This window comes from Brassica oleracea, chromosome C4 (genome assembly GCF_000695525.1).
Source record: "Brassica oleracea var. oleracea cultivar TO1000 chromosome C4, BOL, whole genome shotgun sequence".
NCBI classification, from domain to species: Eukaryota; Viridiplantae; Streptophyta; class Magnoliopsida; order Brassicales; family Brassicaceae; genus Brassica; species Brassica oleracea.
In genome coordinates, this window is record NC_027751.1 from 7,515,303 (window position 1) to 7,532,882 (window position 17,580).

At 34.0% G+C, this 17,580-nt stretch overlaps 2 protein-coding genes across 3 annotated transcripts; both read left to right on the forward strand.

Annotated features, from left to right (window-relative positions):
- The first annotated feature begins 8,376 nt into the window (after positions 1 to 8,376).
- Positions 8,377 to 10,002, forward strand: LOC106340479 (protein LITTLE ZIPPER 4). Of its 2 annotated transcripts, none has more exons than XM_013779356.1 (2): positions 8,377 to 8,732; positions 9,355 to 10,002. In XM_013779356.1, exon 2 carries the CDS (start codon positions 9,380 to 9,382, stop codon positions 9,593 to 9,595), a length of 216 nt encoding a protein of 71 aa, XP_013634810.1. In that variant the 5' UTR covers positions 8,377 to 8,732; positions 9,355 to 9,379; the 3' UTR covers positions 9,596 to 10,002. The 2 variants fall into 2 exon arrangements, with proteins under 2 accessions (XP_013634810.1, XP_013634811.1); XM_013779357.1 differs by having other exon boundaries at positions 8,381 to 8,732; positions 9,364 to 10,002.
- Positions 10,003 to 10,834: 832 nt separating this feature from the next.
- On the forward strand, positions 10,835 to 11,983 carry LOC106336811 (protein YIPF5 homolog). Its single transcript, XM_013775752.1, has one exon. It carries the CDS (start codon positions 10,836 to 10,838, stop codon positions 11,760 to 11,762), a length of 927 nt encoding a protein of 308 aa, XP_013631206.1. The 5' UTR covers position 10,835; the 3' UTR covers positions 11,763 to 11,983.
- Positions 11,984 to 17,580: the final 5,597 nt, after the last annotated feature.

The window sequence follows — 17,580 nt, forward strand, 5'->3', positions numbered from 1 at the left end:
AATCATTTCATCTACAACTCCTTAAATCATGGCAAGTTTCAAACGGTTTTTTTTTCTTTATAACTTGCAATCAATTTGTTTACTCTGTTTACTCTCCCTTTATTTCTCTACAGTGGTGTAGTCTTCTTCTTCGCCAATTTGGTTTTGGGTGGTGAGTATAGCAAAAATAGATACATGTTTATAGTTATTTAAATCCAGGTTCAATGTTCTCTTCTTAACTTGATATTCTCTTTTATTTTTTTGCATGATACCAGTGGATTTTCTTCCTCTTTAAAAGCTTAGTTTTCTTCAAAAATGGAGAATCAAATCACGGTCAACAAGACAACAACCCAGGTAACAATAACTATAAAGCATAATTTTGATATATTACTCTTTTCTATTTTTTAACATAAAAAAGTAATATCAATAGTTTTGGAAAATATTGCAAACATGTAACCATTTTAAAAATAATATCAAAATTATTGTTTAACCCCTCCCCCTTTCAACCTATTTGATTAAATTTGAATACACCACTGTTCATATATAAAATATTTGATAAAAAATAATTTAATTATGATTGAAAATTATAACATAATCAAATAACTTTAAATACAGAAAAATAGATCTGTGCGTATGCAAGGGCGGTAATACTAGTAATTTATAAAACGAAAAACAAGTGAAAAATAATATTTTCTGTTTTTTTTGGGTTTAAGTCATGTTGTCAGTTTCTGGGTTTTAATCAAAACCAAAATATATAATTCAGTTCCGTTTCAGGTTTTATAAGAAATAGAAAACCGACCAGAATATTGGTTTCTAGATAGGTCCAAAAGCTCCAACGAATAATCCAACCCGAGTCTTAAACTCGAATACTCAGCCCTATTGCTGAGTTGATAGCCGGATGTTGTAGTTGAGATGATTTAATTTAAGAGTTGTCTATGGCCTTGATTGTTTGCGTTTACTTATAAGTTTACACCTTATAACTACTATTTATTTCATATGAACCCATATGTATGGTGACAAAAAGAGAGAGAAAAAAAGTGAGCCCATAGCGTAGCAAAATTGAAAGCGTAAATGCAATGACCAGTAGGGATGACCGGATGAGACGTAAGTTGAGATAGGAAACAGGTGGGTCACGTAAGAATAATCATAGCCAATGATCATAACAAACAACTAACCGAGCGATCATAGAAAAATCGTTAAAAGTCGTTCATACTACATCTTCACACGAGTGAGAGACTTGACATCTCCCCACCGGATATCTACTGTGATCTGCTAAAACACTCTTCTTCAACAGACACAGACACAAACATGAAACACCTAAACTGTAAATAGTTTTATTTATTGGTTCTGGTCTATTTGTATTTTACAAAAAAGAACATTTCGATAAAAGTTTTGTAACCAAAAGATTTATCAAGTTTAATTAAATAGTTATTCTTGGGTATTCACTAACCAATAGAATTTTGTTATTTCATATTTGATATTTTTTAGAAAATAAAATAAAATATTGTCAAGTTATATTATGTTTTTAAAATAAAAAGATAAAAAAATGATAATAATAGTTACAAAAAAATATTTTAAAAAAAGAAAAAATAACGTCGTCAACGAAACAGTAAACCTTAAACCCTTGAATAAACTCTAAACCGTTGCATAAATCATAAACTCTAAATCAAAAACACTAAACCCTAAATCCTAAACTCTAAACTTTTGAGTGTTTTAGTGTTTAGTGTTTTTGATTTAGAGTATGATTTATCTAATGGTTTAGGGTTTACCAAATGATTTAGAGTTTACCCAAGGGTTTAGGGATTATGATTTAGGATTTAGAGTTTAGTGTTTTGCTGACGACGTTAAAAATATATTTTTTTTTTTTGGTAACTACTACTATTTTTAATTTATTTATTTTTATTTTAAAAACATAATATAACATGACAATATTTTATTTTATTTTTAAATAATTTCGAATATGAAATAACAAAATCATATTGATTGGTGAACCTACTATGGGTTGATAAGTCTTAATTAAATTGGTGATATAAATGTTGGTGACCACTTTCGAACAAATTTAAGCAAAGAAAATCTCTATCTTTATCTACATGATAAAGAACCTTTGTTATGTAGGTAACTAACGTGATTCAAGCCCATTATGCTTATTATGATGCGAGAAAGCATTTTGTTGTTGTCAAAAAGTGCGGAACAAAAGCTTTATGATATCAATGTATTGGCAAAAACTTATCCTTAATTTTGGTATGGGTTCATTATTAATTTTGTAAGGTTTTATTTGTCATATTATATTTCAAATATTTTTTGACTTTTTTTATACGATGCAATCTATCAATTTTTTTTGCTGTTGTTTTTAATAAGCTCCACTGAATAAATTCATTATTGATTTTGTAAGGTTTTATTTGTCATATTATATTTCAAATATTTTTTGACTTTTTTTATACGATGCAATCTATCAATTTTTTTGCTGTTGTTTTTGATAAGCTTCACTGAATAAAAGAAGTTTCATACGAAAAAAGATAGTGTAAAATTTAAAATCATTATCTAGCCAAATAATTTACTAAATGCAATATGCTAATTCTCTTTTTATAGAAATTGTAATAACGCTAATATGTTTTCATACTTTTTATTATGATGAAAAGTTGAAGGATAGAGTGGAAACATGTGAAGAGGGTAGAGTAAGGATTCAATGAGATGGTTATAACAAGTTGGGCTCACTTTGCATAATTGTATCTACAGGCAGAAATGTTGGATGATGCTGATCATCATCATGATGAAGTTGGGAGTAGTACTCATGAGTACTTCTTCTACCACTTTTTATTCTTAACCTGTAAGTAAGAAATTAATTGTTGAATCATTTATTACATCCAAACTATATACAGTAAATGTGTGTGTATATAAATGCATGATCCATCAAGGGGGCATGATTTGCTAGATGTATAGAGTTGTGCAAACTGTTTTATTTAACCAAACCATTTGAAGCAAATTAATATAGTTGGATTTGGGGTCATTTTTTTTTATTTTTTTTTCTTATAGTTGGACACATTTAGGCTTTGATTGATAACAATAATATATACAAATTAGAAAATTCGATTAGCTATTTAAAATTTTTTTTGGAAATTGCAATTATATAATTTCGATTAATTGGCATAATAGACTATTATTGTTTCTAAAATTCTAGAGTGATTTAAAGACCACATGTGTATACATAATATTCGTCGGATTATTTATTTCCGGATTTTGAGAAGTAATTTATTTATTTTATAGGAAAACCATATACAAAAAACATTCTGCATCTTTAAAACTAGTTTGTTGGGACGATTGAGTGTTAGCAATAAACATTGCAGTTTGATTGCGTTCTATACTGATAAATATTAAATGTCGAATTGAATAAGTTTGTCCTTCTTGGCTTTTTTAATGAACTCATCAGTAACTTCTCTTTTTACTTTGTCGTCCATGACTCAATAACTTCCTTAAATCATTAGGTCAGATTTTCTTTTTCTTTTTTCCCTTTGCACTAATTTTCAGTAACTGGTATTTAAGATACGCTGAAAAAGTTAATATGAAAAGAAAAATTGGATAATTGCACTAGCTAAAAAAGGAAAAGCAGAAAAAGATAGAATTAAAGTTTTTTTTTTAATATAACTAGAGGGGCTTGGTCATCATTGGATGTTACAGAAGAAGAGAGTTTATTATGAGACTGGCTACTCCTACTTCAAATTCGTGAGTACCCTAATACCCATTTTGTCTCCCATCTCTTAGGCTTTTATTTATTACTGCTGAAGTAGCTTTATGTACCATTGCATTCCAACATTTAAAATTTTAGTCGAGCAGATTATATGAGGTTGAAGGTTCTATTCGATTAGATAAATTAAGAACTGGACTAGAACCGTTCTCAAATTTAAGAAGTTTTCAGTTTTAGAGCCTATAGATTTTGATGATTTTTTTCCCTGCTAGTCATCATATTTTCTGCTTTTCTTTATCTTTTGTGTACAAGCTTTACCTTTTTAATTTGTTCAAACATTCGGTATGATTCAGAGATTCAGTTAGACTAAGTACTAAAAAGTCCTATAACTTGAACTATACGTCCACTTTGACAGCTCTCTCGCTATATGCTAATCAATCTCAATATATTGTTTGATGAATTTAACAATCTCTTAAGTTTGTTTAAACATTTAAGCATAGGGAATATTCCCGTTTGGTTTATTTTCAGGTTTACATTTATAACATCTCTAGTGCCTTCATGTTTTATATTCCACCTTTTCTAGTCCCGTTTTGTTGAATTGTGAACATTTATATGGAATACAACTTTAATTTCAAAGGTCTAGAAATCGGATATTTTATAACCAGTTAAGATGTTTATAATACTTTTAAGAAATACGGTGTGTGCAGATTATCAAACTTGATTCTCAACTTTAACTCACATAAAGTTGCGAACCAAAAAAAAATATTTACAGGATCATGAGAAAAAAAAATATTTTTGTTACATAAAGCTCATCAAATAAAAATATCATAACATATTTATAAAATTACCAGAAAAATGATTTTATCATCATATAAATATGAATGGGTCTACTTTTATTTATAGTGAATATTATTGAACTGATATTCATTTCTTATTATTTAATGTATTTATTGATTTTCACTTGAATTAAGATTTGATATATGGATCAAGATGTACTTTGGGTTGGGATCAACTTGAAATATTTAGTAAAAGTTAAATTCTATTTTCTAATATTTTAGCTCCTAATACACTCCTCCGCCCATGTCCATGGCGAACACTTTACCCACTTAGCTTGACCATACGCTTTTGGTTATCTTACATCAACATTTTATCACTTGTTTCAGGTTAATGTTCCATACATTTTGAGTTGGATATGACGTTCGCTAAGCGAGTTTAAAACAAAAAGAATATTCATCGTGGGACAAAATTCGTTGTAATATTTATGTATCCACAAAATATGGAAATAAAGATAAAATGGTTACACCTATTGGTTTGTAAATTAATATAAAGTAGCGCATGTGCATAAAGATACAATTTTGCACGATAGTGTAACACCCAGAGAGCAAAGCTAACACGGTGCTTCCTCTTTATATAACTTTTGTTTGCCTTTTATGAGATTAAATATCAGTAACAGAAGATTTGTGTAGATAAAACAAAACAAAACAAAGTGGAACCCCAAAATGCAGGCGAATGCATGGAAAATTAAAAACAAACTAATACGAATGAATTAAAACTTTGATAGCTTATAATAAGTTGGCTGAGCATTTTTGTTTTTCAGAAAATTGAGTCATTGTTCCGATTTCAAGTTTTATATGAGGTAGATAATTAACTTCCGTTGTACATACTGATCGGGAAGAAAAAAAAAAGACTTCATCGTTATTAATTACTTTTCTAAAATTAGATATTATATATTAAAATTTATGGAAAAATCCACAACGCCATGCAAAAACATTACATAATTTGTTTAACTAACATCAACTTTAATTAGTGGGCTAGCTAGTTGCAAACTTGCAATGATCACCATGTCTAAAAATGTGCAAGACATTAGATGGTGTCACAAGTTTTGAAACTACTAACACCAAAGAAATTTTGACACTAGATGATTAACAAGGTACGAATTTTAGTTAAAAAAAAAACAAGGTTCAAATTTTAACATTTGCACAAAAACAAGGTACGAATTACAAGAATGGTAGATTCGTAGAAGAAGAACATACATAGAGATTTGCTTGGGAATATCATTATAGGAAAAAAATCTCATAAATAATTGATATTGGTTGAGGTGCTGAATAACTAAAGGAAGACAGAGTTTACAATCTTTTTATAAAATACAAATACATATGTAGAAGATGAGCATTTTCACCCCACATCTAAATTTTCTTCTAAAATAAATGAATTATATTATAGATGAGTTTTGATCCAATGTAGGTCTTTATAATAGATTTTCTCTATTATAAATAGTTAAATACATACATTGGAATATAACTCATCTATTAATATATTTTAGAAAAATATAGTACTGGACTGGAAATAGTCTAAACAATATTTTCAACCATGTGTACTATTCTACAGATATACGTTTTTCTTGGAAACAATTCAAAATACAAGATGACATCACTGAAGAAGAAAACGGAATAACTAAGTTTTCACTCAAACAACTAAATAGATAAATCATAATGGTGCTATATCGATCATAATATGATCTTCATCATACCAAATACGAATCTAACAACGTTCCTTATGAATTATATGCAATTGAGGACTGTTCCGCTATGTGATAGAAGTTAGAACTAGAGTGTCGAATTGTTTTGTTTTTCAAATTTAAAGAAATGTCGATCCTAAATCAGCGACATTGCACACGAAGAAACTATTCATAGAGAGCGTTTGATATATCGGATGCAAGTTGGAAGGTTTTGTAAGCATCACATGAAAATATAACTAGAAACTGCATAAATGGATTCCCAGTGTGTGTATAACCTTTATCTCTTAATTAATACTATATTTCAGACCCATGTATATCATTAGTGCTCCCACCCCACAAAATCTTTATTAACAATTCGTGGTATGTTTTAAAAGTTAGGAGATGTTATGATAATGTTTCCATGCAATGCAATATGGACGCACTTTATACCTTATGGAGACCCAAAACATAAAAAGAAATAAAGCTCTAAAGGGACGAAATGATGACAAATTATAATGATTAAAAGTGGGAAATATATAGTTTCATACTCACACGATCTAACATACTATAGAGCATACATTTTGATGTCCTGCATATATATACAACCAATCAATATAGCATTTATTCTAATATTCAAGGGTGTTTATATCACTAAGACCAACACATAAGTGATGATTGAGCTAAATGCAGACTATATATTTTCTTAGAAATTTATAAGAAAAGCAATCTGTTAAATTAGCATATAATTAAATATTTTATTAATGATAAAGATAACCAAACCATTTGGGGCAGAGATATCATTTCAAATTCTCCTAACAATAACATGGATGACTCACACATACACCTCCCTACTTATTAATTATCATTGCCTTTGATGTAAGCAAGAAGTGCAACCACTATTTAATTTTCACTTCCATTTTTATTTATTTATAGTTCCATTTCAAGACACACAATAATTAGTGGGTTCGAACTTGTGTGTTTGAAACTTTAAAACCGATGGCAAGAAAAAGAAACTTTAAACCATTGTCATTTTGGAACTCTTAGCGCAACAACGGCACACCAACTAATCATTCACCCTTCACAAAGTATGCATTCAACGATTTCCGAATTTTTTCCGTGAATAAAATGCAAAATCCAAAAAAAAATCACAAAATTTGCTAAAGTAAACAGTAATTGTAAACGTGAAAGTGCAATAATTCGTATTATTGTGCAACCAAACGAGGTCCACGAGGGACGCTGGTTAGTGAAGCGACGAAAGAGCCCATAAAAGATTAAACAAATCCAACTTGTAATGTAATCTATTTAGCTATATGTTATTTTCACACAGTGACACACTCATAAACACATAACAGAGTTATTGATTCTCTTGACCTCATTCTTCATAATTTCTCTCTTTTTCTTTACCTTTTAATTATATCAATCTTTATCTAAATAAAGGATGGTGAAAGAAGAAAAGGGTCATTAGCTAATCTGTTTTGTTGGAATGTCTGCCTACTTTTTGGGTGTGAGCAAGGGTTGTTTGTTTGATCCTTTTAAGATTCAAGTTAAGTGTAGTTTGCTTTGGAGGCTGTTTCAAAGATTTTTTTGGTTAGGGTATACTCGGGATGGGTTATTTTGCTTGTAATGGGGTTTGTTCGTTTGGAAACCTTCGATGACAAAAAAAAGAAGAAAAATCGGACACGAACACCCTCTAACATGTGTTATTATGGCTGATGATGACTAGTGTTGACTAAACCAACATTGACCAAACCGTGTAATGAAATAAGTAAAGAGAGTAATGAAAATGGTCCAAACTAAAAATTTAAATTGAATCATGAATGATGATGGTTCGAACCAATCCCAAACCATCATTGCGAATCTTTAAGGGACGACGGCCTATAGAGTCCCTCCTCTTCATCATCATCATCATCATTCATCATCATCATTTTCACTCAATAACTCGTTTCAACCTTTTTGTAATATTACATTTTACCCTATCTAAGTATCGAACCAAGCCGGTCTACATACAGTAGTACTTGTTTGAAACATTGTGATGACATCTATAAATTTCTGTTGGCCTATGATGATATCATAAACTGTAAACGGGAATGATTACTTGGCGGGTGAGGAAATGAACATGTTATAACGGTTATCAAATACCAAACCAAAATGTGAAGATGCAAGTAAAAGACGAGAACCTATGCTATAGAGAAAATTCAAATAAAGCAAAGAAAGTAAAATCCTCCTCCAAGTACTTTTTTTCCTCTAATTTTCTTCTTTATTTCGATCATCATTCACATGACGCAACACAAATCTTTTTCTCACTTTTGCCTCACAAGTTATTATTAAAGTATTTAGAAAAGAAACAAAAACAAAATATAGAGAGCTGCGAATTCGGCTGCCATGTAAGCATAAACACAACACAAAGCATGATTGTTGTGTCAGAAGACTAGCTTTTGTGGCTCTATATAAGAGACACTATCTTCGTTTTGTTCTCTTTGTCCCTCTCTACCTTTCCTACAAATCTCTCTCCCTTACAAACATATAAACACACTTCACTTCTTCTTCACCCGATTCCAACACTCTTACCTAAAGGTAATATCTCTCCCCTCACGTACAAGCAACGTGAATATCATTCACATAACCACCCAACTATTTTTCTGGTTCTTTATTTTATATAACAAAACTTTTATTTGATGGAAAAACTTAAAGCTTTATCCTTTTCTTTCAGACAAAGGCAACCGAATAAACCCTATTTGTTTGTCTTTTTCAATATTTTTTTCTCGTTTCAAAACTCTCCTTTTTTAATAAAGATTATTTTGGCTCTGTTTTTGCTTGTACCTGCTTGGTTTTCGTCGGTTTCATTTTTTATCTTCTGTAAATGTATTTTGTATTTTCGTTTTCAAACTTCATCATTATACTTACTGCGTCATCATTAATTTATTTTTGTTTTTATTGTTGTGTTGGCTTTATCTTTTCAACTCTGGAAACCAAAAAGAGTGATTTTTTCTTCTGTTTGAGCATTGATTTTTATTTACAAGAAAAATTGACATTTTTGGTTGAAACCGAAATAAATGCAGTCATGATTTTTGCTTAGTGTAATTCCACATTAAACGTGTGAAGCTGCACAACCCATGTGGTGCTGCAATGATTTAACCTCAACTATAATCATAGCATAGAGCTTTAATAAATCAAACCTTCTTATTTTTTCTTTTAGCTTTCACAGTGCAAGGTTTATCGAAATGGAGAGGCTAAACTCGAAGCTTTACCTGCAAAACTGTTTTATAATAAAGGAGAATGAGAGGTTGAGGAAGAAAGCTCAGATTCTGAACCAGGAGAATCAACAGCTTCTCTTGGAGCTCAAACAGAAGCTCTCCAAAACCAAGAACTCTAATGGATCAAATCAAGGAAGCAACAGCAACCTCTCTTCGTCAAGTTCTGCTTCTGGACAATCCTGATTATGCAGCAAAACTCTTAGGACAAGAATTGGATATGGTAGACCGGAAAATCATCATGACCCTCCCAGCTCAATTAGAAGAACCCATATTATCTTATTTCTTTTTTTTATTAGTGTAATATTAGAAAATGGTTAGTGGTGTTATTAAGGTTATCAACTAGTTTTATTGTTGTTTAATTTTATTTTAATTTGTGGGTTCTTCTAGTTTATTTACTACAAAAAGGACAAAAGTGTAGTGTCTCTCTGCCTATCTTCTCAGAGGGATATTTTACTTTTGTTTCCATTTATATGTTAATTAGATTTTCTTTGTTGCCTTTTTCATGTGGGGTTGGTTTTTTAGGATTTGGTGGATTCTGGGACTGCATTGATTGTACTACCTTCTGATCTTCTCTTAAACAACCAGTATCTTTATTATTTATATTATTCTACATTTTCCTTTGTTTATTCAAGAATTTTGTTCACTACTTTATACATGTTAGCTAAGAGATTTTTTTGCACAAAAAAAAGCTAAGAGATTTATGACCTCAACCAGGTTTGTTGTCAAAGCAATATGTAATTGAGAAGGGAAGTATTGATAATGTAATTTACATGAGGATAAGTATTGATAGTAACGATATAAGAAGATACTCAAGAAAAGGGTTCAGTTAAAACATAGGTACACTTACTCGTTGCTGGTACCATTTTTAATCACGTGATCAATAGCTCGGGCTGATGTCTCAAAGCCTTTCTATATTTTATTATTTTGGGGTTTCTTTTTAAAACTTGTACAATTGTACCGAAGCTGTCATTTTCTTTTTTCAGTTATTCATAATTATGTTTTAGTACACCATAAAAAAAAAATCAAGTGTTTGTGAGAAAATTAGAGAGAGAGAGCTACGAATCTCGATGATACATAAATAGTCCTCTAAGTAAATCATCATCATTCATCATAAACTCAGACTTGGAAAGTCAACTTTGAGATATATAACTTTCAGAAAACTATTCCCATTTGATCATTATCCCGAAAATCTCTTTGGAAGATCATTGCACATCATCATCTTCTCACGTACAATTTGTTCAATTTCTATAATCATTACTCCTCTATTTTAAAAGTAAACAGAATAAAAATTCAAAGAAGAAGTTCGGATCGATGCTCACCGGGCTGGCGGGGAGAGACCCATTGGGCCTTTACCAAAACTACTTCAAACTAATAAAGAGGACACTATAGTAATCTCAGTAGGCGATACACGACATCCACGCCAATGCGGAAGAAACTCAAATGCATAGTATTTTACGAATTGACGAAACTACCCTCACTCACCTTCTTCTTCTTTGTAGTAGATTCGCGAAGTCGTGTCTCTACTTCTAATGAAAAATTGAACCCTAATTTCGATTTCGAGATCTCAAATCTTGCGAAGATGACGAAGGACTTCGCGATTCCACCTGTGGTCTTCCCCTCCGGCGGATCCACATCCAACCCCAACGTCCAGCAACGACGCTTCCCCGCCGCTCCGTTCCAACCTCCCCGCCCCTCCTCCTCCGCGATCCCTTTCATGTCCTTCGACATCGGATCCGCCGCCGCGTCCTCCGCCGCCCCCGCGGGACCGTTCACCGGGACCTTAAACTCATCCGCATCCTTCGGAGGAGGAGGATCGTCCTCCTTCGAGGACGAGGAGCCTCTCCTCGACGAGCTCGGGATCCACCCCGATCAGATCTGGAAGAAGACCAGATCCATCCTCAACCCGTTCCGGATCAACCAAACCGTCCACCACGACTCGGATCTCTCGGGGCCGATCTTCCTCTACCTCGCGCTCTGCCTATTCCAGCTCCTCGCGGGGAAGATCCAGTTCGGGGTGATTCTCGGGTGGATCGTGGTGTCGTCGATCTTCCTCTACGCGGTGTTCAACATGCTCGCGGGGAGGAACGGGAATCTGAATCTGCACACGTGTACGAGTTTGGTTGGGTATTGTTTGCTTCCGGTGGTGATTTTGTCTGCTGTGTCGTTGTTTGTGCCGCAGGGAGCGGGGGCGGTTAGGTTTGCGGTTGCGGGGGTGTTTGTGCTGTGGTCGACGAGGGCTTGCTCGGCGTTGGTTGTGTCTTTGGCTGATGGGGGAGAGGAGCATCGTGGGTTGATCTCTTATGCTTGTTTCTTGATCTATACGCTCTTCTCTCTTCTTGTCATATTTTGATGATTTAATTACGAAGTATTGATAGCTTCTTTTTTTTTTCTGGGAATCTTTTGATGGTGATTAGTAAGGACGAATGGTATGATGATGATCTAAAGTTTGTTTGGTTTTGTGGTGGGAATAGTGGAGCGATATGTAAAGGCTTCATGTTTTAATTTGATTCAATGTTTGTATCTTTTGACTTCAGGAGTTTATATTTACAGAGTTTATCAATGTGTTCTCTTTTTTTTTTCTCGTAGACAGTCTATTTGTGAAAGTGTATCTGAATGAATGCTCATTGGGATTACATGCAGAACAAACAGTGTATTGAGAAGAGCTTATCTGCTTCTGTTTTAGAGTTTCTTTAGGCATTCGATTTCCGGTTAGGAAGCTGTGGAGATGTGGTTTTAGATCCCAGTAGGAATGCTTGACACTGTTAGGAGGATTTGCTTAGGTTTTAGCCTTTAGGTAAGCAAAAAAAAAAACTGAGTTGGTTTAAGCATTTTGGCTGTTTGGAACTAAGGCTTAGTTGAATAAAATGCTCTGATAATCCTCTGGATTAGTCTGTTCTCCGGGTAGGTGTCTATAGGGAAGGAGAAGGATTCTTGGCTGTGTCATAAAAGGAGTTTTCTACTCAATTCATGTTCTTTTGATGGAAATTGCATTAAACTACATATTAGTTAGCTTGACATCCGCGCAGATATCAGAAAAAAAGCAGGAGATCTTTATCTTAACTTGTATTTGGTCTGAACAGAGGGAGAGGGTTTTAGTCTAAAACTTCATATAGTAGATCAAAAGAGGAGAGAGGAGCATAAAACTTAGGGTTTGAGCTACATTGTTGGTGGAGAACCGAGAAGAAAAGAAGACAAAAAGATGGAGAGAACAAGGCTGTGTTTATCATTGTTACCTCCGGATCTGACCGCCGAGATACTCTCAAGACCTCCTGCGAAATCTGTTGCATGTCTTGTTCCCAGCTTCTTTGTTCATCAACACATTCCCAGCTTGTTCTTTGCAAATTCCATGCCTTCTTATTTTCACAGATGAGGCAATCTGGAGGTTTCTCCTTACCACACTTTCCTCGCATAGATTATTATCAAGCAATCAAATCAAGTTTAGTTGCATTCAATTAATTTTTTTTATGTTATCTGTTGGATTAATATTCAAACTTAACCAAGTTTTACACAAACCTGCAAAGATTTCCGGAGCCAATAGTCAGCTTTGTAAACATTACTATCTGAAGCCAGATAAGAGAAACTAAACAGTGAATAACATTCCTAAACAAGAAAGGAACAAGATAACTTAGAACTTTGGGAGCTAATCAATAAGGGAAGCTGGGATACGTGAGAAGGCGTTGGAGATCGAATTTATTGGGGTGACAGAAAAACTCCGAGAGAGATTACAGCAAAGGAACCATGAGCACTAGCAACTGAAGAACAAGCTTCAACTGAAGGAAACCACGAAATACAGATCTTCACCCGAGATAAAACTCCACAGTCCCTTACCAAGAAATTCGGAAGGAACAGAACAACTTCACCGCATCGACGCTTCACACTGAACAAGTTTACAATAAACACACAGGTCGGACGAGACCTTGACACAGAGAAAACTCAATAAATGACAAGACGCCACAAAGGACAGACGAGAGATCCATAGACCACAAAGTGTTTTTCTGTGTAATTCAAGAAGCTGCTAGTATTCGTTTTTGCAAAATTTGTTTTCTTGTGCAGAGACCCCTCAGCTTGCTTCCTAGAAAATATTATAGATATATTTATCTGTGTATAGAGTAGGTTCAAGTACTGACTTAATCGTCCAAAAGGGTCCTCGAGTCCAGCAGGAGAAGCCCTCCCATGGACCTGCCTTCACGCTTAGAGAGATACTCAACCTTTTTTGTTTGCTTAGTTGTTAATTTATCACCAATGTAGCTCTGGTCGTATAATATATTTTGGCATGGCTCGTTGTACTTGTAATGTATTCACTTCCATAACTATAGGCAGGCCCTGAGCGAGTTTGTGGAGGAGTAAAGAGAAAAGGAGCCGACTCTTTTGGAAAGTTGGATGTGCATCTGCCAGTGTTTTGTTTTGGATATTATCTGTTTTGAATATTTAAGGAAAAATGATTGTTGGTTACCTAAAGTATTTGACCACCACATTGTTATCCATGCAGACTACACAAAATATATTTTATACATGTCGACATCTCTCAACTTAATGATGTTATGTAGTTAACATCATAAACTTAGTTTTATTAGTCTAAAAATTGACATTGACGTCTGAGACATCGACTCCGTTTAGTTCTCCAATTTATCAATCAAAGTCCGACCCACCAAATTGTAATTTAACTAATTTCTCTATTTTTTTTTTATTTTGCTGTTACAGATCAAATTTTAGTTAAATTTTGGTCGGATGGATAATATTTTAACTGATCATTTAATGTCTCCGACTTCCACGTCACTTTTTGGATTAATAAAATTAAGCTTGTGATGCTAACTACATAATATCATTAAGTTGAGGATGTTGTCATGCATAATATATACTTCGTGTAGCTAGATATATATTAGTTTAGTCTGCATGGCTAGCCATGTGGTGTTCAATACTTCAGGTAGCCAACAATCATTTTTCTAATATTTTATTTTTTTAAGAGAATGAACGTATATCCCTTCAAAAGTTATGAGATTTCATTAGAGATATGTATATGTTGTTGGTTTAGATGTTTGATCATGTTCTTGGTTTTTAATACAACTTCACTTGTAGGTTTGGAAACTATAAAATTTCTCAGTGATGATTTGAAGATAGCCGAATAGTATCGAATCGTCCAACATCCCCAATATATTCACAGGAAATAACAAAAGTGAGTCCCAAGAATGGGTAGTACTGACAGAAAAGGCGAAGATATCCCAAATCCAACGATATTTCACAAAAGAGCCGAGTCTCAAACCACTCTTGTGTTGTTTTTCCAATGTATAAGCTTTCTGAATCCTAACTCAGAATGATATGATGTCAATGGTTTGTATCATTTATTCATGTATTTGTCTCCAGTGTGTTCATATATCCCTCTGTTTCCGGGGTGTTCACCTAAATTGGGCTAAGAATACAATATGGCTAGAAGGTCATTGCTTAGATGGGAGACCTGCGTTTTCATTCGTTTCTTTTTTATCCAGTAACTCCATCAAGCTTTCCACTCTCAGAAAATGCTCTGATAAAAAGACAAACATGTTTCTTAGTTCTGAGAAAAAATGTAATAATTTAATGTGCGACACAAGAAGTTGAGTAGAATATGTAGCCAATCAAACTTGTGTAGAATATGTAATCATGACAGACTGGGAGATCCTTGGTACATATGGTAAACAATGGTTCCTATAAAGTAGAGTCTATTCTCGTCTTGTGTGTATCCAACCCTACACCCATTGGGAGTCTTGATACATTCAGTCTCGTTCTATTCGTCGTAATACTTACAAATAAGTGGTCTTTTTTTTAACAACACAAATAAGTGGAGTCTAAGAGCTTGAAATATGTAATGACTTGGAAAATAGCGGTTTTAGTCACTCCGTGGCAAACTTTGTGCAAGATTCCCAAAAGATCAATCATCCAATCATGGTGCAGCGGGTTGATCTTTCTCCTTACAACAAGCGAATGAGAAACACTGTTTTGGAAAGGAAAAGTATAGTAATATATAAACATTTGATGTATTTGGCTCAATATAGGTAAGTGTGAGTCAGACATACCTCCCACGAACCAAGTTGAAACCGCCACACATGATGATAGGTAGATCCTTTGAAGTCGCAACAATTTTTTCTATCCCTTTCAATAGTGTGTGAACATGGCAAACCATCATATCTTTCAACTCTTGTTCAACATCCAAACGTGTGTTTGCATGATCACGAACCAAATCCAGTATTTAAATTTTAAAAGTTACAAGCAAGTAGAATAGAGAAACCAACAATGTTCTATGAGGAAGAAAAAGAACTCTCACCACACATATTACTTGGCATGGACCAATGGTTGCTTATTACCAAAACTCGGCTCTAAAAGGATCAATAAAGCAATGTTATCCTAAATGATAAGAATAAAAACTGAAGTTAGCTACTCATATCAAGAAAGTAACTCTCAAATAACATTCTCAAAATACCTTGACCAGTCACTTAGTAGCCTCGAAACCATAATCATGCAGAGGCTTGTTGAACGCAATATGTATTATACAGCCAGTATGTTAATATGACGGTCAAAGAAACACAATGTAGTTGGCTGTGACATGTAGAAGATGAAACTTACATAAAATGTCCCATGTGGAATCTGTCCCGATTGTAAAAGGTTGCACATACGCCAATCATGCTCTCTTCTCTACTCATAATCATTAGTCCTTCTCTTGTATCAAACACCACATCCATACAATTTTTTTTTCAACTGTTTTTTTGGTAAAAATACAACCTCATGATACGAAAATTATGCCACTCACTCAATGTACCCATTCATGTTTGAATACATATTACTTCAAGGCTCAAGACCATCATCAACCCTTGTTCAAACAGAAAAAAGATACTCGCGACCGTCGTTGGCTTATAGCTTTAACCAAACACTTTTTCGATGATAAGATTATACTGATTAGTAGATGTTTAGAATATTAATTTGAGTTATACAGTGTCTTTAGAAAACAGAACAGTAGTGTTTTTACATGATTAATACTATTTGTTTGGTTCCCCAACACGGCTAGATTAAATTTTAATATTTGGTTGTACACTTTCTAAACTGAAAATTAAAAAGATCTGAAGGTCACAAAATGTAATGAACTCAATTGAATCCGAACTAGACGAACCTAGCTGATCCGGTTTGAACATCTATATTATAGAAACAAAATTAATGGTAACAGTCATGAAAAGTTAATTAAAAAGAATTTGATTTAATCCAAATGCGTTGAATTCAAATGTTCCAACTCAAATTCCTGGTGAAAATGAAACGTCTAAATGGTGACCAAATGAATGAGTGGGAATAGTGAATTTTTTATCATTTTTTACAATTTACACCATTTACAAAGAATATTTGTTTCTTATGTTTTTTTTTTGGTAAAATTTATTATACCAAGGTTTTCAATTTTTTTACAGAAGTACAAAGCAAACTAGTAGTAGAAGTACGAGAATAAACTAAACAGAGGGGATCTAAGCAACGAAATAACAAAATGAAGCAAGAGAGATGTGACTTATGACGATACTTTAGCTTTAGCGCGAAGGACCAGGAAGCAAGTCGATAACAAAGAGAGCTTCCAGTCGTCGCGAGCTACCAGAGAGAAATGCATCCTCAAACCTTGAAACACACGGTTCCTACAGCTTATGAAGAACTCAAACGCCACCAACTGCCCAAAGAATCACAACCCGAACTCTCTAGCTAACCCAAGAGAAAACTATCCGGCAACACAAAGAGGATATCGTAACCGACGATGCCGTCGTTCCGAGAAGGGTGCTGAAGATTGCTGCCTCCAACTCACCAACCCGTGACCATGTACACCCGTTGAACCCAAGACTCATATAGAGCGGTGGGACCGGCCCGAAACACCTCTTCCGGAGAGACACCACCAAGCACACTAGAAAATCGGAGCCAAATTAAAGCATATTCATTGCCTTCTAACCCAACCAACTCCACAAGCTAACCCGAAACTGAGAACCCGAGAGGGTGGAGAGCCGACGACCGCTACCGCCAAGCCCCCACAACTTTATTAGGTGAGGTGAGAGGAACCCGAGGGCCACACCACCGGACCTGCACACAAACGGAGACAAAAACAACTGCAACACCCAGATCCAAAGATCGGTCGGAGCAAATGAAAGTTCTGACTAACACGCGGCCACCAGAGACAC